General features: G+C 41.3%; 1 protein-coding gene across 14 annotated transcripts in view; it reads right to left on the bottom strand.

Annotated features, from left to right (window-relative positions):
• SGCG (sarcoglycan gamma) overlaps positions 1-18,939 on the bottom strand; it is a 189,650-nt gene extending 170,711 nt beyond the window's left edge. For 8 of the 14 annotated variants that reach the window (XR_005598024.1, XR_005598023.1, XM_039537151.1 and 5 more), the window contains exon 1: positions 18,632-18,939. Coding sequence is in view for 8 of the 14 variants with exons in the window: in XM_039537140.1 (XP_039393074.1) it covers positions 18,632-18,736 (105 nt within the window). In the remaining 6 variants the exon portion in view is untranslated. Of the gene's footprint in view, positions 1-2,754; positions 2,847-16,085; positions 16,210-18,631 lie in introns of those variants that run through there. The other 6 variants (XM_039537157.1, XM_039537232.1, XM_039537167.1 and 3 more) reach the window with 4 other exon arrangements.
• Positions 18,940-24,465: the final 5,526 nt, after the last annotated feature.

Raw genomic sequence — 24,465 nt, 5'->3', positions numbered from 1 at the left:
ATCCTGGAATGGAACCTAAGTTTCATGTGTCATCATTCCTCTGCCATCAGCAAATATCTGTGAAATCACTGGTAAAATATCCCATCCTCCTCTAGGACTAGTCCACGTAGAGGGTGACAAACTGCTCCTATTATCAGTTAATCCCTTAGCTCAAATGGTAAAAGTCTGTACAGTGAATCTAAGGATTCTAACCCTGATGATAATCCATGTGGATGTCATTTGATGCCACATGTTGTAATTTCTATTTTCTGACTTCTTTTTTTAAAAAAACTGAGAAAATTACATTAAAATGTATTAAAATAATGTTACTAAGGTTGCAAAGTGAAGCACTTATGTGTTAGGAAATGCCGAAATTAAGACTGCCTGTGCTATAGTCTAGATTTTTAAAAGAAAAAGATATGGTACATTAAACATTATTTTCATGCTCCTTTCTAAAAGTTTTGTTTAGAAAATCTTCTGTAAACAATTCTTGGTTTTAGCAGATGACACCAGATTCTCTTCTGCAAAAGACCTACTTCATATTTAATACAACATAAGTGTGTCTTTCACATTTTGTTCTTCATTATTATTTTTCGTACTTCATGCCTAATCCTGGTCCCATTTAAATCAATAACAAAAGTCCTACCAAGAAAGGCAGCAAGATCTGGCCCTTTTAGCTACATCTGATTTTTTAAAGTTTATTCTTTAGAAATATAGATGTGTGCTTTAGCCAATAAAAAGGATGTTTTACATGTTCAATAACCCTGTACAGATTTACTTTAAATTGATGCATATTAGTATAATATTGACAAACAAAATTTTTGTTTAATGTTAATTAATGGTGCTCAGATCAATAAACTAAACCATAAAAAATTTGGAAATACAAAGTTAAGGATTAAAAATAATTAACAAGTCAAAAAGTCTAGATAATACTTAGTCATACCATGAGTGCCAGGGACTGGACTAGGTAACCTCTCGAGGTCCCTTTCAGTCCTATTATTCTATGAATTCAAGCACTGTCAAGTTAGGAAATGCCAGAACGAACATTATTCATGCAACCTTATTTTGTCCCCCTTGTGAGTATGCATTACGATACAGTCTTTAAGTAAATTATCACATATTTTCCCCACAAGACCTATGTGTCATTCAGTGCACAGGATGATCTGCTCTGGGAATGAATTAAAGTTGTGTAGTGAAAGAGTCTGTTGTGTGTAGGACCCCCTGCCTCATTTGTTGCAGAAATTGGAAAGACTGCAGTGAATGAAGCAGTGCATTGCAGGAAAAGAAAGGATGGTCTTGTGGTTAGTTGCCCTGGAGACTTTGATTCTATCCCTTCCTCTGCCACCAAGTTTCCATGTAATGCTGGGCAAGTCACTTACACCAGACTTTTCACAAGTAGTATGTATGCATGTAATTCAAGGCTGCATCATAATGCCAAATAAAGGTTGCATGGGCAACATGCATTCTGGCATTTCTGAACTTGAGAATGCTTGACTTTGCAACCTTTTAATCCTTTTTAATTCTTAACTTTGTACATCCTAATTTTGTATGGCTTAGTTTCTTGATGAACACAAAGTTAACTAATATTAAATAAAGCTTTGTTTGTGAATTTCCTTCATTTTAATACAAAAAATCATTTATATGTTATTTAAATAACTAAGCATTTGCTGTTTTCTATACATATTTTATAGACGTTATTTTTGTGAAGCTCCATATTTCATTTCTCATTGCCATGTTGCACAACATACGTAAAAGTAATTAATTTACACTTTATTCTAACAAAGCATTTTAGTCTTCTTAAAGACTTTTTTTTTAAACTATGTACAGAAAACAGAATGGGGACTATTATCTATAGTTTTCCACTTTTTAAGAAAGGTACATATTCAGAAAACCATAGCCCCCGATTTGTAAGAAGCATATACATGAAAAGGAACTGTAATTTTGTATCTTACTTTCATGTAACCTGTAGCAGGGTGGTTACCCCACTTCTACGCTGACGGGCTAAAAACAGCCCTGGGGGAAGGTTGTGGCTGGGAGCTGCTAAGCTGGGCTGATTGGGAAGTGGCTGCAGCTGGGCCAGGCCCCAGTCAGGCCACAGCTGGCCTGTATCAAGAGGCTGGGAGCCAAGAGCTCAACAGTCTCCCTCTGCCTGTAGAGGGAGAAGGGTCTGGCTGCAGGGAGCTGGAGACAGAGTACCTGAGTGGAGCAGGGCTGGGGAAAGGCTGAGGAGCTGGGGAGCTCCAGCCTGGAAAGCCCCAGGCTGCAGCCTAGCATTGGGCTAAAAGGTACTGGGGGTTGGCAGAGGGCAGGGGTAGGCCAAGGCAGCAGGTCCAAACCCAACCTTGCCAGTGATGAGTAGGCTGATACTGCAGTCTGCCCCAGGGCGCGGGGGCTAGACAATGACTGGCAGTAGCCTGATACTGAGGCAAGGTGGGACCAGGGAGGGGAGACCCTAAGACTGAGGGGATTACTGCTAGGGAGCAGCACCCCAGGTACAAGGGCACCGGGTCTGGGAGGGACACAGGGGCCAAAGGACAGGTGGGTCACCAGCCTGCAGAGGGCGCTCCGGAGCTGGAACGAGCTAATGCCTTGAGGATGACCAGCAGGAGGCGTCGCAGGAGTGAGTCTGCACATCTACATAACCCTTTTTGAGGAAAGTAACACACAATTGCAGCTTAAAAAGAAACAGTGTAATTTACCATCATATAAACCCAAAGGAGCATAGCAGGAGCTTATCAAAATATAGTATGCTTTCATTACACTTCTTCATCTTACCCTTCTCTGTAATAATGTTATGGTAGTCTGAGGTAAATTAGTTATCAAAGATAGCCACTGCTATGACAACTAGCTCAATACTGACTCTTCTCAAATATCTAAATGACCAAGCAGGAGGGAGTGATGATTGGTTGATTATCTCTGATGTCACAATGCTACAGCTTGGGCTGCATCAGTTTGGCAACAAATTTTCATGATGCAGGGCAACATAAGGCTTTTCAGGGGCTCTGTTTTCTCTAAATTTTCATTAAAAAACAACATACAGAACAAAAACATATTGGAGATTATTGCACATACATAGTACTTAGTGGATGAAATTTCATTCAAATTTCTCATGGAATGTTAATAAATGTTCTGAATAAAAGTGACAATCTGAGGTACAGACCCTGTAAAACAGAAAAATCTGACACAACCTCAGCTAAGGTTAACTGCAAGACCATAATGCATTACATGTATTTTGTCTCAAAGTAATGCTATTCTTCTCACTGAAATAACTTTCCTTGTATTTTCCACTTTTCACCTTTCATTTTCTGAGACCAATCATGCAATACTTCATGACTTTCACACTAAGGAAATTGGAATTAATCTTGGAGAATTACCATTATTACAAAATTTACAATGGTGATCTGGAACTTAATTTTTATTTTTGGATAACCACCACACTACAAGTATCACCTAACAAAAGTGTTTAGCAAACAAAATGTAACTCTAACACATTCATATAATTAATAGTAATACAAACTAATAAGTAATATCAAATTCTTGGACAATAAAATTAAGGGAATACTTATTATGTATTTTTAATACTGAGTATGACTCAAAATATTTTAATATTAAAAAGTGACTGACACTTTCAGCGATCAGAAAAGTATTATATTTGTCTTTCAGTGTGAATGCCATGGAAAGGAACAGAGAATCCATGGGAAGTAGGATTGAGCCTGGAGTGTTTAATTTGAGGATGGTAGCACGTTGTTGTTGTTGTTGTTTGTTGGGATTTTTTGTTTTGTTTTAGTAAAGATAATCTCATGGAGGTAAATTTAGACCAACTGCAGCTGGTGTGTACACTATTTGGAACAGGATAAGGGAAGCCAACTGTTCATAGAAACATGTTTCAAGATGTAGGTTTTCCTCAGATTCTGGTTTTGAATCTCCTGTACAGCACTTATGAATCCTTTGATTCAAAAGACAGAAACATGAAGAGATTTCAGAATGCATTTAAGCAGATAGCTATTTATTTAAATACCAATGAAAAATCAGAATTAGTTTCATAATAGACTCTTTCAAGAGTCATTGATTTTAAACTAAAGTGTCTACAGACTACTTTCTTTTTTTCAAAGGTGAATGCACTAATGTTTCCTGGATTTCATTATGACTGTAGCATATTACATACGCGCGCACACACACACGCTTACTTTACAAACTGAATTGTTTTCCCAGTTAAAAAATGACCTTATGAAAAGCCATTTTCATTTAACTTTTAGGTGCAGTTTACACACATCATGTTTACCTTCCGACTGCTTCAAGTAATTTAAAAAAACATGCAAAACAAAGTAGCACAAACACAAAACATTCCATCTGTAGCATGTGTCTTTTACTAAAGTTACAGTTGCTTAGGCCAAGGCTAAATATAGCAGACAAATAAATTCTCTTCCCTTTAAACTCCTGTTTACAAAATCCCAATTCAATATTACACATGGGAGTTCTCTCAGCATACATAAATACAGTAAGTTGTGTCTATGTAGAGACAAAATTTCTCCCCAAATTCCTTTGTCTGTTACTTTTCCCTAGCTCCTGGCATTTGAAAGGGGCTGGCGTGTTCAGCCTCTGACCTGGTACTCTTGTTTAGTTGTAATACTTGTACTCCTGCTAGTGTTACACTCCAAGGAACTGATTTTAATTTATACTAACACACCCTTGTAAAGGGTTTTAGGGTAACTGAAAACCCAGCCCTAAAACACAAGGTGTAGAATGAGAATTTAAATATGCTTACTGACATTGTTTTGAATATGATGCCAAAGTGTTGTATATAAAGCACTGAAGTAATAAAAAAGAAGAATGATGATTATGCCATCTTTGTGGATGAATTATAGAATAACTATTCAGTTGCAGTTTGAATGATTTTTTTAAAACAATCTTGGCTGCTCTTGACATCTCTTAATGATAGAGATTATATGATAACATTATATATTTAAATTTCTAGCTATGTGGAGTTGTTTAGATGTTTTATAGATATTCATTTAAAAAATTATTACGGTTTGAATATGATACTGGATTTTTGTTTATCATGAAACATTATTAGTAGTAAATCTTACACAGGTAGAAGTTTTCAAAATTGTACTATTAGATTACTTAGACTGAGGTATAAGTGTCACAGCATAACTTCATCGTTTTATTTTTTCTCAACGACATTGTTAGGGAAGAAAATATATTGATTAAATATTGGGACAACAGAGTATTTATTTTTTAAGAAAATTTTGTCAGGCTAAATCTTCAAACAGGAGAGCCTGAACTATTTAAATGGAGATTATTAAACACCTCAGCCTTGGGCCATCATGTTGAGCCTTGGGCCTTCACTGTGGAGCTACCACCCTCCCAAGGGTACAACACAATTCCAGTGGTAGTCAATCACCTGATGAAGATGGCACATTTTATATTCTGTCATGACCTTCCCACTGCCCAGGAAACAGCCCATCTGTTCCAACACAATGTGGGCAACCATTGCAGGTGAAAGATAAGTGTTGTATCCAACCAGGAGTCCCAGTTCATTTCCCACTTTTAGCAGGAATTTCTCTGCCTCTTGGGCAGCAAACCTTGAAGTTGACGGCCTATCACCCTGGTACTAATGGTCAGGCAAAGAGAGTCAATGAGGTCCTGGAACAATACCTACTCTGCTTTCTAAACTACCACCAGGATGATTAACTAGCACTAATTTTCCCATGTAGAATTTACATTCAACAACTCCATACGCACCGCAAATTCAGCAGACCACTTTATTTGCAAATTATGGATTCCACCCTCGGTATTACTCCAAAATCCCACTAGATTTGCCAACGCTCTCCATTGCTGACCTCACTGCCAGGGGCGGCTCTAGCCATTTCGCCACCCCAAGCACGGCGGCACACCGCGGGGGGCGCTCTGTCGGTCGCCGGTCCTGCGGACGTGCCTGCGGAGGGTCCGCTGGTCCCGCAGCTCCAGTGGACCTCCCGCAGGCATGCCTGCGGATGCTCCACCGGAGCTGCGGGACCAGCGGACCCTCCGCAGGCACGTCTGCGGGAGGTCCACCGGAGCCGCCTGCCACTCTCCCGGGACTGGCAGAGCGCCCTCCGCAGCATGCCGCCCCAAGCACGCGCTTGGCGTGCTGGGGTCTGGAGCCGCCCCTGCTCACTGCACATATCCACCAAGTACAAGTAAATCTCGGAGTTAGAACACCAGAGTTATGTACTGACCAGTCAACCACACACCACATTTGGAACCAGAAGTACACAATCAGGCAGCTGCAGAGACCAAAAAAGAAAGAAAAAGCAAATACAGTACAGTACTGTGTTAAATGTAAACTACTAAAAAAATAAAGGGAAAGCAGAATTTTTCTTCTCCATAGTAAAGTTTCCAAGCTGTATTAAGTCAATCTTCAGTTGTAAACTTTTGAAAGAACAATCATAATGTTTTGTTCAGGGTTACAAACATTTCATAGTTACGAACAACCTCCATTCCTGAGACGTTCGTAACTCTGTGGTTCTACTGTAATTCAAAGACTCAGGCACCAGTTAGAAGAGGCTAAGACAGCATACAAGCACCATGCCGACCAACAGAGTCAGCCAATTCCCAACCTCAAGGTAAGGGATAAGTTTTGGTGTCCAACCAAAACCTGCGATCCACCTGTCCATCTGTGAAGCTGGACCACAAGTACTTGGGGCCATTAGTGATCACAGAACAACTTAAGCCAGTGGCCTTTTGATTGCAGCTACCAGAATCGCTTAAAGTCCATCCCATGTTTCTCACATCCCTCCTGAAACCTTTAATCAAGAATCTCTTCCCACACAACACTAATCCTCCCTGTCCAACCAAAACTATCCAGGGCCAAGAGGAAAAAGTAGTCCAGCAGGTTCTGGACTTTCCCTGAGTCCAGGGAAGACTCCAATATCTGACTGACTGGGAGGGATATGGCCTAGAGAAGTGTTCATGGGAACATGTCCATGGCTTGCACCTCCTACACGCTTTCCACTAGGCCTATCCCAAGAAACCCAGCTCAAGGTCTCCTGGAAGGCGAGCCCAAAAATAGAGGAGTGCTGCCAGGGACCAGACTAGCTAGGACCAGGTGCTGACCTGCTCCCTGCTAACTTCATGGGTAGGCAACCAATGATCCCAGATGCACGGCTTTGGGGCTGACAGAATGACCACAGCCCCGATTGGCTGCTGGTTTAGCATCCCTGTTTATAAACCTGGGCCCCAGAGCAGATCTGCAGCTGCTCAACGCATATCATACCTGCAATCTCGCTTGCCCTTGTTCCAGCCCTGCTGCAATCTGCTTCCAGTCCCAGCTCCTGCTCAAGCCCCTACTCTCCTATGGCTTCAAACTTCTGGCTTCGATTCCCAGCTCTGCCTCTCGCTTATGACTGTGGTTGATCCTCCGGTTCTGACATTCAGCTTCTGTATTTCTGATATGATCCCTGGTTCTGCCTCCGCCTCTGGCTTACGACTCCAGTGTATACTCCAGTTCTGATATTCAGCTTCTGTTCCTCCAGTAATGACCCTCAGCTCATCTATTAGACTCTGCTCACCCTGCACCCAGCTCTAACTGGTAGGTCAAACTCACTTCCACCATTAGACCTGACTGCCAACAGCCCAATCAGCGACACACAAAGACTTTGTAAATTGTACGGATAGATTCCCAAATTGTCATAACACGTTCAAGAAATTTTCCCAGGATCTTCAAGAAAAAAAACACTTTAACAAGATCCAGCCCAATGATCAAGCCCTACCCTAAAGTAAGTTTTTTATGCCAGGATCTGGACTTCATATCCAGACTTTTAAGCCTTGTCTACACTACAAATGCTTTGCCAGCATAGCTATCCTGGGAGAGCCCTTAGCGTAGATGCAGCTAATGTTGGCAGAAGATTTTCTCTCAGCACAGTAACACCACCTTCATGAACAACATCAGCTATGCTGACAGCAATGATGCATCCACCTTGGGGTTTTTGCTGGCATAGCTGTGTCAGCTGGGGGTGGGTTTTTTTCACACCTGGACCAACACAGCTACATCAATAAAACTTTGACCTTAGCACTGAAGACATAATATAGCTTGTGTTTGAGAAGGCTTGCCTCACTTTACTGTGTGGGGAATGCATGTTGCCAATGTACACACCTCTGAAATGGAACCCGCAACCTGAACTACACAGAAGGTGGATATACATCTCTAAAGACATTTGACAAATTCAGGGACATATGGCCTGATAGTGGTAGATTAATACAAAATAAGTGTTTGATGTAGGCAGTGACTGTTGCTTTTGTAGTTTTGCGTTAGTGGCAAACCTTTAAATATACTTCTGAAATTCATGTGATACTCCTGGGGGAATTCTGTGCAAAAAAAAATCAAAATTCTGTGCACATTTTAAAATTCTGCATATTTTATTTGTCAAAATGACTACGTCTGTCAAGTGATTAAAAATCATGATTAATCATACAATTAAAAAAATTAATCACGATTAATCATGCTAAACACAGTTGTAGCATGTAAATATCTTGCAACGCCGGCTACAGCAGTGCCATGAGAACACCTATTCTCACTTTCAGGTGACATTGTAAACAAGAAGCGGGCAGCACTATCTCCTGCAAATGTAAACAAACTTGTTCAGCCAATAGCTCAGACAAACAAGAAGTAGGACTGAATGGACTTGTAGGCTCTAAAGTTTACTTTGTTTTATTTTTGAATGCAGTTTTTTTTGGTACACAATTCTATATTTGGTATTAGAGGGGTAGCCGTGTTAGTCTGGATCTGTAAAAGCAGCAAAGAGTCTTGTGGCACCTTATAGACTAACAGACGTTTTGGAGCATGAGCTTTCGTGGGTGAATACCCACTTCGTCGGATGCAATTCTATATTTGTAAGTTCGACTTTCATTATAAAGAGATTGCACTACAATACTTGTATGAGGTGAACTGAAAAATACTATTTTTGTTTTGTACAGTGCAAATATTTGTAATAAAAAATATAAAGTGAGCACTGTACACTTTGTATTCTGTGTTGTAATTGAAATCAATATATTTTAAAATGTAGAAAACATCCAAAAATATTTAAATAAATGGTGTTCTATTAGTAACAGTGTGATTAATCACGATTCATTATTTTTAATCGCTTGACAGCCCTACTCCTTAGTATTTTCATTAAGATCTTCCTGTTTTCCTTTTTCTTCTAAAAATACTGAAAACTTAGCATGCCACCAACATTCTTTGTGGACTTTTGAAAAGTAGCAGCAGCTGCATGGTGACACAAGGAAGTTTGGTTCCTCTCAAATTTGTCTCAAGTATTTTTCCAAATAAAGAATCCAGACTCTGTGAGAGCTTCATCTGTGTACTTAGTAGCACAAAAGTAGCTTGTGCCCAAACACAAAAGTAGTTTGTTCCCAAAAGCTGTACAACAGTAGAAACAAAGTACACTGTCACTAGCTTCAGAATAATGGAGCCACTGAAAATCATCAAACCTGGATGAGCAGAAAGAATGGCTCTCTTGTCACGGTTATGCATAGCAAAAGATTTAAGTTATGGATGATGAGGTATCACAGAAATACTAATGGAATCAGCCAACTGACATTAGATTCCTGTTGCAGGTGATGGCCAAGACAGCTCAGTAGTACAACCAGCAGAAGCTGTTCCACTTGCTGTTGGAATTGTAGTTTCCTCCTTTTTAAGCACCCATGTTTAAAGGTATTTCATTTTAGCACCCTGAAAATATAAACTTTGTTTCTGTAATTCACTCAGTCTCTCCTCACATAGTAAGAGTGGTGTATGGCTGCAGAACTAAAAACAAACACAGTACTCTTTGGCAAACAAATATTTAGTTAACCTTAGTTTTAAATAGTCACTACAATCTTTGTAGAAATATTATGTGGCAGAATGAAGAAAGGGAACAGCTTACATCTGATCCATTGATTTCCCTGGAAAACAATTGTTTGTATATTCTGCTTATATAACGGGGGTGGTCAAACCGTGGCTCGCGAGCCACATGCAGCTCTTTTACAGTTAAAGTGTGGCTCACGGAATGCCCCCCTTTCCACACCTACTAGACTTGGGGGTGGGGGGGAAGGGAGAGCTTGAGACCTCTGCCTTGCAGCAGGGTGGTGGAGTAGGGCCTTCTGCCCAGTGGGGAGGGGGAATCTTGGGGCTTCAGCCACACAGGGCATGCTTCCTGGGGTTCGGGGTTCAACAGGCACAGGGCTGAAGCCCCAAGCCCCTGAAGGTGCCTCCCACAGGGCTGCAGCCCCGAACCCCGGCAGGTGTGCCCTGGCTCTTGAACTTCTGAAGATTGTTAGATGCAGCTCAGAGGGTCAGTAAGTTTGGCCACCCCTGTTATATAATCTCCTGGGTTCCTTGCTCCCCCAGACTCTGACAAGAAAAATACTACAAGTAAGATGGCAGCTGGAGGCCCTTTGACCGCCCCCTCCCCAGGCATGATGGGACTGAGCTTAGAGGCTATAGAAGACAGCCAGAGAACCACAGCTCCATGATATCTGCCCTACCCCTTCCCTTTACGAAAAGAACAAATAGAAGAAATGAGGAGGGAGTAAGGGAAAGGAAAGAAGACTAGAGCCTATCCGAGTCTAGCAGCCAGCTGCAGAGTGAAAGCTAGTTGGACCTATCCCAGGTCTTCCTAGAGAGAGACAGAGTAAGAGCATGAGCATCTTGAGATCCTCTGTGAGAGACAAAGGGAAACAGCCAACTAGAAGCACAGACAGATGAGACTCACAGAGGAACTGAGAATTCTCCCTCAAAAGACAAGACCCTGCTTGCTGAGCCATTTCCCAGACAGGGAACAAAGGAGACAGAGCCTGCTGCAGAAGAGACCTTCAACCTGGCCCCAGGCTACAAAAGAGTCAGTTGATACCCCAGGAGAAAGATCAGGACTTCAATTAGCTGAGACAATCCTGTGCTGAGGAAAATAAACTGAATAATCAGGGGGCTGCCTCTGCTACAAAAAATAGTGTGAACATGATATTCAATAGCTTTTTTTATTTTTTAACGCAAGCCCTTACCCTCCAAATACATTTGTCTATGCCCCTAGGAAATGAAATTGTTTTAAGGACTTAGAGGAGGAAGCAGATGAAGCACTCAGAAAAGGATGGAAGATCAAGAAAAACCCATTTGATGGGAAAACAAAGTAGAGGAAATCACTAGTGGAGCAAAATTGAAACTGGGGGAAAAAATACTGCAGCCAACACTATGCTAAAAGTACACATGAGCACCCTCTGGTGGACTTCAAAGAAAAATGAAGCCAAATTCAGCACAGCATTAGCAAGAAAAATTATTGGGAGGGGAAGTTTGCAAAGCCTGCTCCCTCTGAATTCTATAGCAACTCACATACTGTTTGAAATAGACTAGAGGAGGAGGGAAGAAGCAGCAGGAGCAGCCTCTGAAGAAGACAACTTTAAAAGCTGTGGGATAGAGGCAGCAGGGACAGAGGACAGCAAGGGAGGGAACTCCCTCAGTAGCACTAGACAGAATCTGTCCCTGGAAGAAGATATTAGCCAGAGGGATGAAATCCCTGTGGGAAAGGATAATAAAGGGTCTGAAATGAGAATAAGTGGATCCTGCACAATTGGTGATGGATCCACTGTGGTTTCTTAGGTTTGTTTTTCGTATCACTGGCAAGTTGCACAACTCACAGAATCTTCAGAAAAACGTGTCAGGCTATTTTTTCTTGACCTGTTCCTTTCTATCTTCATCCTTCCTCTCTTGCCCATTTTTGGAGTCATGTTGGTATCATTTCAGAAAAGAGCAAGAGTACAGAAAAGCCTGGAGTAAGAAGACTCAGAGCTGTGCTCTATTCTTCCAAAAAAAAAAAAAAAAAGCAAAGAATACTGGAGCAGTGGGAGGTGGAATCAGTTTCTATAATCCCTTTGGATTTCACTATTTGCCCTCTTGCTTTTTGGTAGATGATGCTGTAAAACTAGCTGTTCTGTATTTCCAGCAGGATGGGGGAAATATGCTCAATGAGCAGGATATTACCAACTGGAACCAAAACGCCCTAAACTAAAATGTGAACTAATTAAATACTGAAATTGAAGTCCTTTTTGGACTGATGATGATTTGGGATAAGAAAAAGGGATCACTCGAACACAGAATAATTTCCAAAATTTGGATTAACTCATTCCAAATATCATTAGTTATGTATTTGTATTTGATCTTTTGAAAGGCAATATTTAAAATAATGGAGCAATGAAAGCATGACCATAAAATACTTTTACTGGTTTCCTTTGCCTATTTGTTTAGCCGTTTTCTTAAACTATCAAGAATGAGCTTGAATTCAGGTCTCTTGACCTAAAATGTTTTCCAGAGAAGTAGATATCCTCTTGTAGGAGGCATAAGAAATATGGGAGAAACTGCCACTCTTCCTACTAAGAAGGACTTGCTAAAAATGTTCTCTTTACTCCCATCCAAGCTCATCTAATTTTAATTATAACATTACATTTGTAATAATTGATCTTTGTTTGTGGATCACTGATATGTATTTAACAAATGATATAGGTGAGGCATATTGATTTCTCTTAAATTATCTTATGTGAGATATGTTGCTAAAATAAAATGTTTTTATTTCACGGAACACATTCATATAGTGTTAAATCCAGTAATCTGTTGTTTCTTGTAGAAAAATATGACAGAACTATAGTATTCATTATATACATAGTATATCATTAATTCATATGTATCATTATCTTTAAGACATATACTTTTTGTGTGTGTGAGAAACATAGCTGAGAGAGGGAAAAACAATATAAATAGGAGATAGGAATTGAATAAAGCAAACAGCGTTAGAGGTTGTTTCATTAATCCTCTATATGATCAAGGGACTGATACTTCTGAAGAAGAGCATCAATATGCTTCTGGTTTTCAATAGACATCTAAGGAGTTAGACATCTAACCAATTTACATATTGGTTAAAATCTGGAAATATATTTATATTACAGTCTGGATTGAAAGCATAGTTATCACTAAATCTTCAGTGAAGAGCATGTTGATTAATCTTATTGATATGACCAAAAAGAGTACAATAATGTATGGACTTATTTTCTTTGCAGCAGATAAAGAGGTCATGGTTATGTTAAAAAAGGTCCCTAATTTCTCATTTTGTAGGGGTTATAGCACATCATTAATATGCAGGGCCAGCCTTAGAGCTGGGCAAACTGGGCCCACTCCCAGGATGCCGTAGCCAGGGGGGGCGCCCCAAGGGTCTCAGGCTTCCACTCACTGGCTGCAGCGGGACTTCACCTGGCTGCAGACTCCTCCTCTCTGGCCACTACCCAGCACTGGGCCAGCGGGCTTCTCCCCACTCCCCTGGCCCCTCCCTTCCGTCCACTCACACCTCAGCTGGCCAGCTATGAATTGCTATCTACCATACTTGGAAAACTCCTTATTGTCTTTAACTCTGTTGGGAGTAATTTTCTCCTTGTGCCCCTTTCCTTCTCATTGATTTTTTTTGAACAATTCCTACTTTTCAATTTATATTCATTGCTATCAACTTCCCTTTTTTCCATTAGTTATATATTTATCTTTTATTTATTTATATTTTGTAGTTTCTTTCTCTCTCCCCAGCTCCTCCCAGACCCCACCCCTACTCCACCTTTCCTCCCAAGGTCCCACCCCCACCCCACCTCTTCCTGCCTAGTTCTGCCCCCTCCCTTGAACATGAAATAGCTGATCCTTGGCAGGCAGTAGGCACTGGGAGGAAGGGGGAGGCGCTGCTCTGTGAGGCCCACCAACAGGCAGGAGTCACTGGTGGGAGGTGGAGGTTCTGGTAGGGGGGCTGCCGGTGGGTGCTCAGTGCACCCATTTTTTTTCCGTTGGGTGCTCCCGCCCCAGAGCAGCCATGGAGTCGGCACATATGCTTCCCCTTTAAGCCAGGTTGGATTTTTCTTTTTTAAACTGGGACTGCCTTCTATATTAATTGCGGCTTTTTGGGGGGCATCTAGTAAAGTGTTCTTACACAGTTCACAGTTATCATTTACATTTTTCAGTTTAAATGATCTCTTCCAGCTGATGACTGACTTTTTTCAGCTTTGTGAAGCAGACCCTTTTAAAGCCACTATACACACACACACACTTTCTCTCTTATATATATATATTTTCTCAGGCTTTGAAAAATTCTACAGTCAGCTTTTCCTACATAAATCCACTAATATATATATATATATTAGTGGATTTATGTAGGAAAATCTGACTGTAGAATTTTTCAAAGCCTGAGAAAATCTTATGTCTAGGAATCAAGCCAGGGTAACAATAGGTATGATTATCTCAGTGTCATTTTTTTTAAAAACATACCCATTTTTATATAGCATTCTTCAGAGATTTGCAAAATTAATTTTAAATCCTTCATTGGCAGGGTGACTTCAATTTGGAACAAAGACCAGATATTTATTTTAAAAACTTCCCATCTTAGAAATCATGCAGAATACTGGGCTCTTCTTAAGAAGCTATTGCCAAATATTTTTAATTACCTAGTAATTTTGTATAATTTTTTACATTTTCATCATATTGAGGAAGAAGATAAATTTATGTTCTTTAAAAAAAAACAGAAATGTAATTTTATGGTATATACTTTTTCATGGTAATAAAGTACAATTATTTTACTTTAACAATGAGTAAACACAAATTCCATATATCATGCTTAGCAAATAAACACAATAAACTGTTGTTCTAGAGTCTGTTGCAAGTCAATATATTTAAAAGTTTTAGAAATATTGTTATAAATGTTGTACAAAGGCAGCATATACATTTAGAACACCAGAACTTTTAATCAATGATGTATAGCCACAGATAAGTAATTCATCACAGTATTTTTGTATAATTTGCAGTTTGTGAAAATAAAACTAATTCTTTGTTTTCTTAGACTGACATTTTGTAATTGATTTAAATCCACACAAACATTGGCATTCCAACTGATCAAACCTATCCATGCATCTCTATTACCTTTAAGTGAAAAACTGTAACGCTACAAATTTAATACTCCAGACAAAGCAGAAGGCAATTTAAAGTTTAATATTAATCTCCAATTTAGCAAGAATGACAAATTGATAAAGTACAGTTACATAACATAAGATCATAAAATAAAAATTAAAACTTATGTCCCCAAAAGAGAATTAAAGGTAAATATGATTTTATATTTTGTGTAAATGTTTGCAGCTCCAAACAACATCAAAAATTATAATCTACAGATATAACAGTTAATACAGCAGCTCAGTGAAAATAGTGCATTATTTGAGGAGTGGAATCTAAATTGCTTATTTTGTACGTAGGTATGTAGTCAAACATAAGAACAGATGAGCTAATTCTTGTATTCTTATAAAGTTGATGACTTTCCCGATATTCCTGGATAATGTCAATTTTTATATGGAAAACAGATTATGTAGGATGCATGATACAGGATATGGGGCATGACTAAACACAAGTTGCAAGGTATACTACTCAGAAGTATTATGAAACAGCATTCAGCAAGATATCCAACTGGTCATTGCAAAGCATTCTTACAACCAGCAGTTTTGAGGATAAATATCTTTTCTGCTTTGTAGAACAACTTATATTTTTTTTAAAACAACAATTTGTTTATAACAAAATCTAACACAGGGTAAAAATACATACTATCACTGCCTCTGGCTTTAAGCATTACAACCGAAGGTCTAATTTTCAAACTTGGGTGCCCCAAATTAGGCATAAGATCCATATTTAGTCTCGTTTATCATCCATGGATCAAATCCCAATCCCACTGAAATCACAGGGAGCTCTGCAATTGACTTTAATAGAATCAGGATTGATCTCGAGTGCTTATTTAAGTGTCCAATTCTTTATATATTCACACATGTAACTTTGCTTAAGAAAATGTTTCCATTTACATCAATTGAAAGGTAGCAATAAAGTTACTCACATCTTCGTTTGCTGGACTGAGCACTCAAATCAGCATTTAGGCATCTAAATTTGAAAACTGCAATCACGATCTTAAATCACCACTCCTCATATCACTACATCCTCTTATCTTTTATTACTTAGTTATAGCCTCACAGACATTTTATTTTACAAGCTTTGTAATATAGTTTTACAGAAATGAATATCTTAAAGACAGTCTTATTACCTGTATGGATGGCTCCATCTTCTAATGCACTAGTACTTCCTCCATGAAACCCACGATTTATTTATCATCTTTTTAAGAGCACCACCAAGTCTCTAATCATTTTCCCCCCTTAAAGTAGTAAGAACTGTGAAAGGACAAGATATTTTACAATGGAAACATTGTATGATTAATGCTGTATCTATTTACTATGTTCCACCAGTTGCATGAAAACTTAGAAACTTGTCAATTGGAAATCTAGTCAACTTTTAAAAAACAGAGTTGGAAACAGTTCCTGGTTCTATATTTACCCATACCTCAACCATATATATTTTTTAAAATTTTCTCCTTCTCTCTCTTCTGATGCTATGGGAAAGATCCACACAAAGGGAAATTGACTAAAATGAAAATTGAATATACACAAAGTGCTGTCAAAAACACACAGGATCACTTACTCTGATAGGTATGAATAACTGCTCATTAATGTATAAAGGGTTCCCTGTCTAAAAAAAATGATAAGTATTGTTTTTGCTAATTTCCTTGTTATAGTAATCATTGGTGTTACCTGTAACACCAGAAGTGTGACTTTTTTTTTTTACTTCAGCAGTGTCCTTTTTTTTAGAGGGACACACTAAATTTGGCTCAAATACATTTTTTGTTCAAAAAAACCCCAAACCCCTTTTTCAATAATCTATGATTAACAGAACTTTAATTCCTTTTTAAAAAATCACTTTGGTGATTGCACCAAACATTGCAGCACTGTAATGGAGCTTGAGAATTTGAAAGTGAAACAACCACATTTGCAATCAGTGGAGCAGCTCAAGATGGGTCCCTCTCGATTTAGAAGAAATAGGGCTGGCAGCAGAGTATTCTCTGTGAGAGGACATTCTCTGTGTGGAACAGCCATCATCTGTCTGAAACAGCCCCAAGTCTACTGACCTTCAGGACACATTGAGGGGAACATCTATTTATGTGGGCTGCTATGGAGGTGGATTTTGAGGGCAATCTGATTTGTGGTAGACAAGGAGTTTGGTTGCTGGATGGTGGTTAATTTTTGGTTTTGTAATTCATGGCACAAGCACTTAAAGCCTTAGTTAGGAGCCCCTTTTTATTAGTTATTTGTTTAATAAATCTAAATAAACAAACCTACATAAACAAACATAAAACTGATTACTTTATTTTCACCGGCCACCTGAAAGCAATGAAAACAAAATACCACCATTAAAAATAAATGAGATTTTAAATTTCTTCTGTTTTAATCTGAAATGTTACTAGAAACATTGCTTTTTGAAATGTTACTTTAAATATGAAAAAGTGTTCCTTAAAGGTGTACAGCAAAATAAACATTTCCAAAAAAAATACACCACTATTGTGGCATATTAACTATTGTATCATATAGCACAACAAATAATATGATCTCTCATACACATACAGATGAAGGACAATTCTTTAAGGAGAGTCTTTGTTTCCTTTTATTTTTACAGAAATTTAAGTTGATATTCAAGTTATGCAAATATCAATACAAAATTAAAATGTATTTACTAAAGATGCTAAAATTATACATCCGCATAAATAAATTGTCCATATATAAATGCTAGAAAAGTTTAAATATTTCACACACTGAAACAAGTTAAACTAGATGAAATTAACTGCTGTCTACAAGATTTCTCCTTTCAAAGAACAAAAATCACAGTATCAGCCACTCAAACGTTGCAACTATTTGTCTTAGCAGAAAATGCTGTATCTCCCCCACAGCAAACACTTGTGAATCCCTCTCATTGTGAATTTTTTTCACATGTTTGCTCTTTTGTGTAGCAGTCATATGAACATGGAACTTTCTGTTTAATCTTACCCTCAGAAACACTATTTACATTAAACTCAACCTGAATAGACAGGGTAAATAATAAGCTTCCAGCAAAACCATCACCACATCTCATGTAACAGCTACATGCTCACTTTATACCCCACTCCCTTGGAGAAACCAGTTCAACTGAACTGATTAGTTCCACTTCTGGGGGGGGGAGGGGGAACCAGGAAGGGTGTAGTATTTATAAAATTCTCAACATATACCATTAATCATCCATCACCCCCTCCCCAATTCCCACCAAGAACGAATGCCATTCTCTTTGTCCAAACAATCGGTATAAGAATTACTTTCTTCCCATTGCCCGCGTCCCAGTACTCTGGGCAATGGGTTTTGCAGCGCAGCATGGGACAGGGTGGCCATAGGGGATGGGAGTAAGGCGGGGGGCTGCATGAGATGAGGGGGGTGGCTACAGGGGATGAAAGTGAGGCAGGGAGCTGTGTGGGACTGACTGGACTAGCCCCCGTGTATGGGAGCGGGGCGGCGCTGAGAGATGGGGTGAGGCAGGAGGCTGCATGGGACGGGGGTGGGGTGTAGGACAGGGCGAGGCAGGGGCTGTATGGGACGGGGCGAGGCATGGTAGGAGGCTGCATAGGGTGGCCGCATGGAGGGGGGCGAGCCGGCAGGAGGCTGCGTGGTCAGGGGGTGCCCGGCTGGGAGAGGGGCCGGGAGGGGTGCATGGGAGGGCGGGTTGAGGAGGGTTTACCTGCGGCTCCCGCGCGGCTCCGCGGGGGCTGCACGCGGCAGAGTCCCCGTGTGTCTCTTCATGCCTCGGGGGCTGCCAAACCCGCCCGGAGGCACCAACCGTCATCCAGTCTCCTCCCCGCCCTCCTAACTCGGCGGCTGCCCCAGTCGCTGCGCGGACAGCGGCCGCCGCCGCCGCCCCTGGGGGACCGGAGAAAAAGGGATGGACACTCCCAGGCGCCCTCCTTGCCCCGGCCCGCCGCGTCCGTCTTCCGACTCCGGGACCCCAGCCGCGCGCTGCTGAACAGACTCCTCCACCTGCGCCCCGCTTCGCTCCAACCGCCAACGGCCGCCGCCGCCATCGCCACACGCTGCGCCCGCGGCTGGCTGGCACGTGCCGCGGCTTATCGGCAGGGGAGCTTCTCCCGCCAACGTCGCGTAGGCTGCGCTGCCTGCAACGGTGGGTTTTTTATGCCGACAAGAGAGCTGGCTCCCAGCAGCACAGAGTGTCTTCACCACCAGGGGCGCTGCAACAGTGTCACTGCAGCGCTGTAAGTGTAGACGTGGCCTTATTCAAAGTTCAGAGTTGGGTATACAGAGACTTAGTCAACCTGCTTGGTGCCAGGGCAAACACGTGCTTAAAAACCGTTTAACCTTTTATTAAAGATAGAGAAAAGAGGAGAAACAGTTAAAGCATCGGAAATACAAAGTATTAGGTGTCAAGTATCAGAGGGGTAGCCGTGTTAGTCTGGATCTGTAAAAGCAACAAAGAATCCTGTGGCACCTTATAAACTAACAGACGTTTTGCAGCATGAGCTTTCGTGGGTGAATACCCACTTCTTCGGATGCAAGTGGTGCATCCGAAGAAGTGGGTATTCACCCACGAAAGCTCATGCTGCAAAACGTCTGTTAGTCTATAAGGTGCCACGGGATTCTTTGTTGCTTTTAAAGTATTAGGTGAGGCTTTCGTTTTAACAGATCTTGTTCTCTTTCCCTTTAGCTGGAGAGAGTTTTCAAAGGAAAACCCCCTTGTTTGTCCTTTTGGGGGAAAGAGAAGAAGTTAGCTGAGATGGGTTGAAGCTGGCATTGCTGCTGTTGTTAAAGTCCAATTCCATTTCATCCCAAGTAGTGTTTGGGATTGAGCTGGAGCAACTAGGAGTGGTGATGTCATCTGGATCCCTCTTTGTGGCCTGGTCTGGTCAGGGCATCCCTCAGGATTAGGTCAAAGAAGGTCTGGGGTCACAGGAGATGGTGGGGGAGGCAGCTAGGGTGGTGAAGCTTGCTTCAGTAGCCTCCGTGTGTTCTTTCTCACTGTTCTTCTTCTCTCCATCTGTTCTTTCTGCATGATCATCATTCCCCCCAATTTCTCTTTCTTTAAGGACCCCAAAAGGGATTGATGGGCGGAATAGCCCATCTCATTATTTTGTCCACCAATTAGGACTAATATCTGACACACACATTTTGGTTCATTAATTTCCAGTTCCATATCTTCTGTTTTTACCAAGCATGATTGCAGCATAATCTTCGAATTATATCAACATAGCTTTAGCTCTTTGTTTGAACTAATTTAGTCTGTCTGGTTCTCTAGAATCTGTTTAATAACATTTTTATTGAAAATAACTTGATCTGCTTGCCATGGTAAATGCCTAGGCAGGCAAAAGTTATAGACCTGTTTTCAAAATTATTATCAATTGCCCTTGGAGGGGCAAATAGAAAGGTGATATCTGGGAAAAGATGAAGGACTATGGCAATTTTGAGGTGGTAGTGGGGGAGTAAGAGCTTAATATGAACAAAGGAAAGATCAGGTTTGAGAGATGAATGGAGGCAAGAGTTTTTAAGGGGAAGACAGAATGAAGAAATTTAGAGGAAGGAAACAGGAGGGGGGCTAAAAAGGAAGAGAGCATTAGGGTACATCTACACTGAAAAAAGTCCCCGCCCCACCTCGCCTTTTCCCACCCAGCCCCACCTCCTTCCTGCCCCCATTCCCCGCCCCTTCCCCCTAGTGCCTGCCCCTGCCCTGCCTCTTCTTCACCTCCTCCCCTGAGTGTGCCGGGTCCCTGCTCCTCCTCCTCCCTCTTGGAAAGTCCTAAGTGCCACCAAACAGCTATTAGGCGGTGGGAAGTGGGAAGTGCTGAGAGGGAGGGAGGGAAAGGAGCGGGAACAAAGCAAGCTTGGGGGGGAGGAAGGAGGCAAGAAGTGGGGAGCTTGGCTGCCAGCGGGTGTGGAGTACCCTCTAATTTTTCCCCATGGGCCTGGAGCACCCACGGATTTGGTGCCTATGACTTGTCTAGCCTAGGGAAATATCACTTAAGACTTGTGTAGATGTGATGTCCACTGTCTTGTCTGCCACTGGTGATTGCACTAAGGATCTCCAGAGCTGTGAGTCTCTACAGCTTGAGCTAAAGACCCAAGCTTTGTAGCTGGGGACTGTAACAGAATCACATCCTCTGTGGATCAGGTACAGAGAGTGACAAATAATACACACTGACTAGAGGTTTACATAGATAGTTTAACACCTTTAAAAATGGATTGACTGGTCAGGATTGACCCTAGGCTTCCCCCGACAAATACTTCATCATTTTGACAGAAGCTGTTTATGGATCACCTGGAAGAGCTCTGCAAACCACCAGTGGTTCTAAAATGATTGTCAGAGAATCGCTATGTTATGAGATGTGACATCCATGAGGAACAGTGGCATCAAATATGGAGTTAGGGTACCAGTTTTTTACTATAGAGTATCAACAAATATCTATAGAAATGACAGCAAAAATGCTGGACAGTAGAGCACACTTACACGTTCTTCAATGTTGTCTCTTATGTGTGGAATAAATTCCTGAATCAATTCCCGAATCAATTCACACAGCCATTTGGACTGATCCGAAGTTCATTGAAGTCGATGAAAATAAACCCATTTATTTCTATGCACTTTCAATTACACTTTCAATTACACCTATTATCTTGTCCTCTGGTTTCTTTCTTGGGTTTGCCAACAGGACTCCACTGGCCATCACATACAGTCCCCAGCTCAAACCCCTCCAATGCATCATCAGGGATCTATAACCCATCCTGGACAATGATCCCACACTTTCACAGGCCTTGGGTGGCAGGCCAGTCCTCGCCCACAGACAACCTGCCAACCTGAAGCATATTCTCACCAGCAACTGCACACCGCACCATAGTAACTCTAGCTCAGGAACCAACCCATGCAACAAACCTCGATGCCAACTCTGCCCACATATCTACACCAGCAACACCATCACAGGACCTAACCAGATCAGCCACACCATCACCGGTTCATTCACCTGCACGTCCACCAATGTAATATATGCCATCATATGCCAGCAATGCCCCTCTGCTATGTACATCGACCAAACTGGACAGTCTCTAAGGAAAAGGATAAATGGACACAAATCAGACATTAGGAATGGCAATATACAAAAACCTGTAGGAGAACACTTCAACCTCCCTCGCCACACAATAGCAGATTTTAAGGTGGCCATCCTACAGCAAAAAAACTTTAGGACCAGACTTCAAAGAGAAACTGCTGAGCTCCAGTTCATCTGCAAATTTAACACCATCAGCTCAGGACTAAACAAGGACTGTGAATGGCTTGCCAATTACAGAACCAGTTTCTCCTCCCTTGGTTTTCACACCTCAGCTGCTGGAACAGGGCCTCATCCTCCCTGATTGATCTAACCTCATTATCTCTAGCTTGCTTCTTGCTTGCTTATATATACACCTGCCCCTGGAAATTTCCACTGCTTGCAGCCGAAGAAGTGGGTATTCACCCACGAAAGCTCATGCTGCAAAATGTCTGTTAGTCTATAAGGTGCCACAGGATTCTTTGCTGCTTCAGATAAACAGGATTCTTCTACTCATTAGTTTCCCACATCACAATAGCAGCTATATCACAGCTAACTGAGAAAATCTCCCATTCTAATAACTTGTTTTCGAAGAGAAAATTGATTTTTGCAATGTGCAAGGTATTTAAAAATAAATAATGTATAAGACCTGGTATTGTAATGAAGAGGCTAGAGCAGTGGTGAGCAACCTGTGGCCCATCAGGGTAATCCACTGGCGGGCCACAGGACATTTTGCTGATGTTCACCATCCGCAGGCACGGCTGCCCACAGCTCCCAGTGGCCACGTTTTGCCATTCCTGGCCAATGATGCGGGAAGTGGCAGCCAGCACATCCCTGCAGCCCACGCTGCTTGCTGCAGCTCCTATTGGCCGGGAACGGCAAACCGCAGCCACTGGAAGCTGCGGGCAGCTGTGCATGTGAACAGTCAATGTAAACAAGCTGTCTCGCAGTCCGCCTGTGGATTACCCTGACGGGCCACGTGCAGCCTGCGGGGCCACAAGTTGCCCACTACTGGGCTAGAGCATACATGTAGAAAGCAATGATACTGGTTAGAATCAGTATTGCTTAATGATGTGTCACAGGCTAGAGTTTTCCCTTCCCTCTTCTCCCTCTCCTGCCTAATCATGTCCTTAAAGTTCCATAATATTTGCTCAGTCCATGTCTACATTACAAGCTTTTGCTGGCATAACTAGGTCAGACAGGGGTGTTATCCCTAGCCAACGTAGCTGTGTCATCAAAAGCCCCTAGTGTAGTCTGGGATTTAAGATTGGGACTTTTCAGCTTGGAAAAGAGATGACTAAGGGGGGATATGATAAAGGTCTATAAAATCATGAATGGTTTAGAAAAAGTGAATAATGAAGTGTTATTTACTCCTTCACATAGCACAAGAACTAAAGGTCACCCAATTAAATTAATAGGTTTTAAACAAAGAAACAAAAGGAAGTACTTTTTCACACAAGCACACAGTCGAACTCTTGACCTCATTGCCAGGGGATGTTGTGAAGGCCAAAACTATAACGGAGTTCAAAAAAGAATTAGATGAGTTCATGGAAGATAGGTTTATCAATGGCTATTAGCCAAGATGGTCAGGGATGCATTGCAATCCCATGTTTTGGGTGTCCCCAGCCACTGACTGCCAGAAGCTGGGAGTGGACATGAGTGGATGGATCACTCAATGACTGCCTGTTCTGTTCATTCCCTCTGAAGCTGCTGGTATTGATCACTGACAGGAGACAGGATACTGGGTTAAATGGACCACTGGTCTGATCCACTATGGCCGTTCTTATGTTCTTATGTAGATGAGGTAATACTAGAAAAACTGCACTTTTGCTGGTATAGCTTATTTTGCTTTGCAAAGGCTGGAATAAGTTATACTGGCAAATTTTAGCAGTATAAGCTGCCTCCACACTAGTAGCACTTTGCTGTTATAATATACCTGTACCAGCAAAATGCTCCTAGTGTAGACATGGCCTTACTCTCTCACTCTCTGGGTTCTCTGTCATGGATCCCTGTTTCCTTGTGCAGCTTCAATTCTGTAGTGCTTGGTGGGTTTTTAATAAATGTGTAATGGGGTCTCTGAGTATGCTTTATCTGTGAATGTCAATGAGTGACTGTGAAGGGAGCATGTTAGCTTGTATTTCAAGTATGACTAGAATAGCAATAGCCATTTGGGGCCTGTGATAATTTTTGAAAATGCTATGTGAGTGTCCACATTCTTAACCCAGCCCCTTTCCTATCCGTTTGTTCTCTGCAGCCACCTTTGTAACCGCTTACAACCTCCTTTTTTGAAAATTCTATGCACACCCCAAGTCATGGTAAAAAAGCCCATTTCTGCTCTTTAAATTGCCAATTTCTGTTGAGCAAGTGTTTTGGAATTCTACTGATGTACACAATCTTATTAATTGAAGGTGTGAGGTGTTGAATCTCTAACAAAGGCATCCCTTCTTCCAAGTGTCAATTACCCATTGTAGTTCAATTAGCAAAAACAAACAAA

The sequence above is a fragment of the Mauremys reevesii genome, linkage group 1, assembly GCF_016161935.1.
Source record: "Mauremys reevesii isolate NIE-2019 linkage group 1, ASM1616193v1, whole genome shotgun sequence".
In the NCBI taxonomy this organism is placed as follows: Eukaryota; Metazoa; Chordata; order Testudines; family Geoemydidae; genus Mauremys; species Mauremys reevesii.
This window is presented reverse-complemented; position numbering and strand designations above follow the sequence as displayed.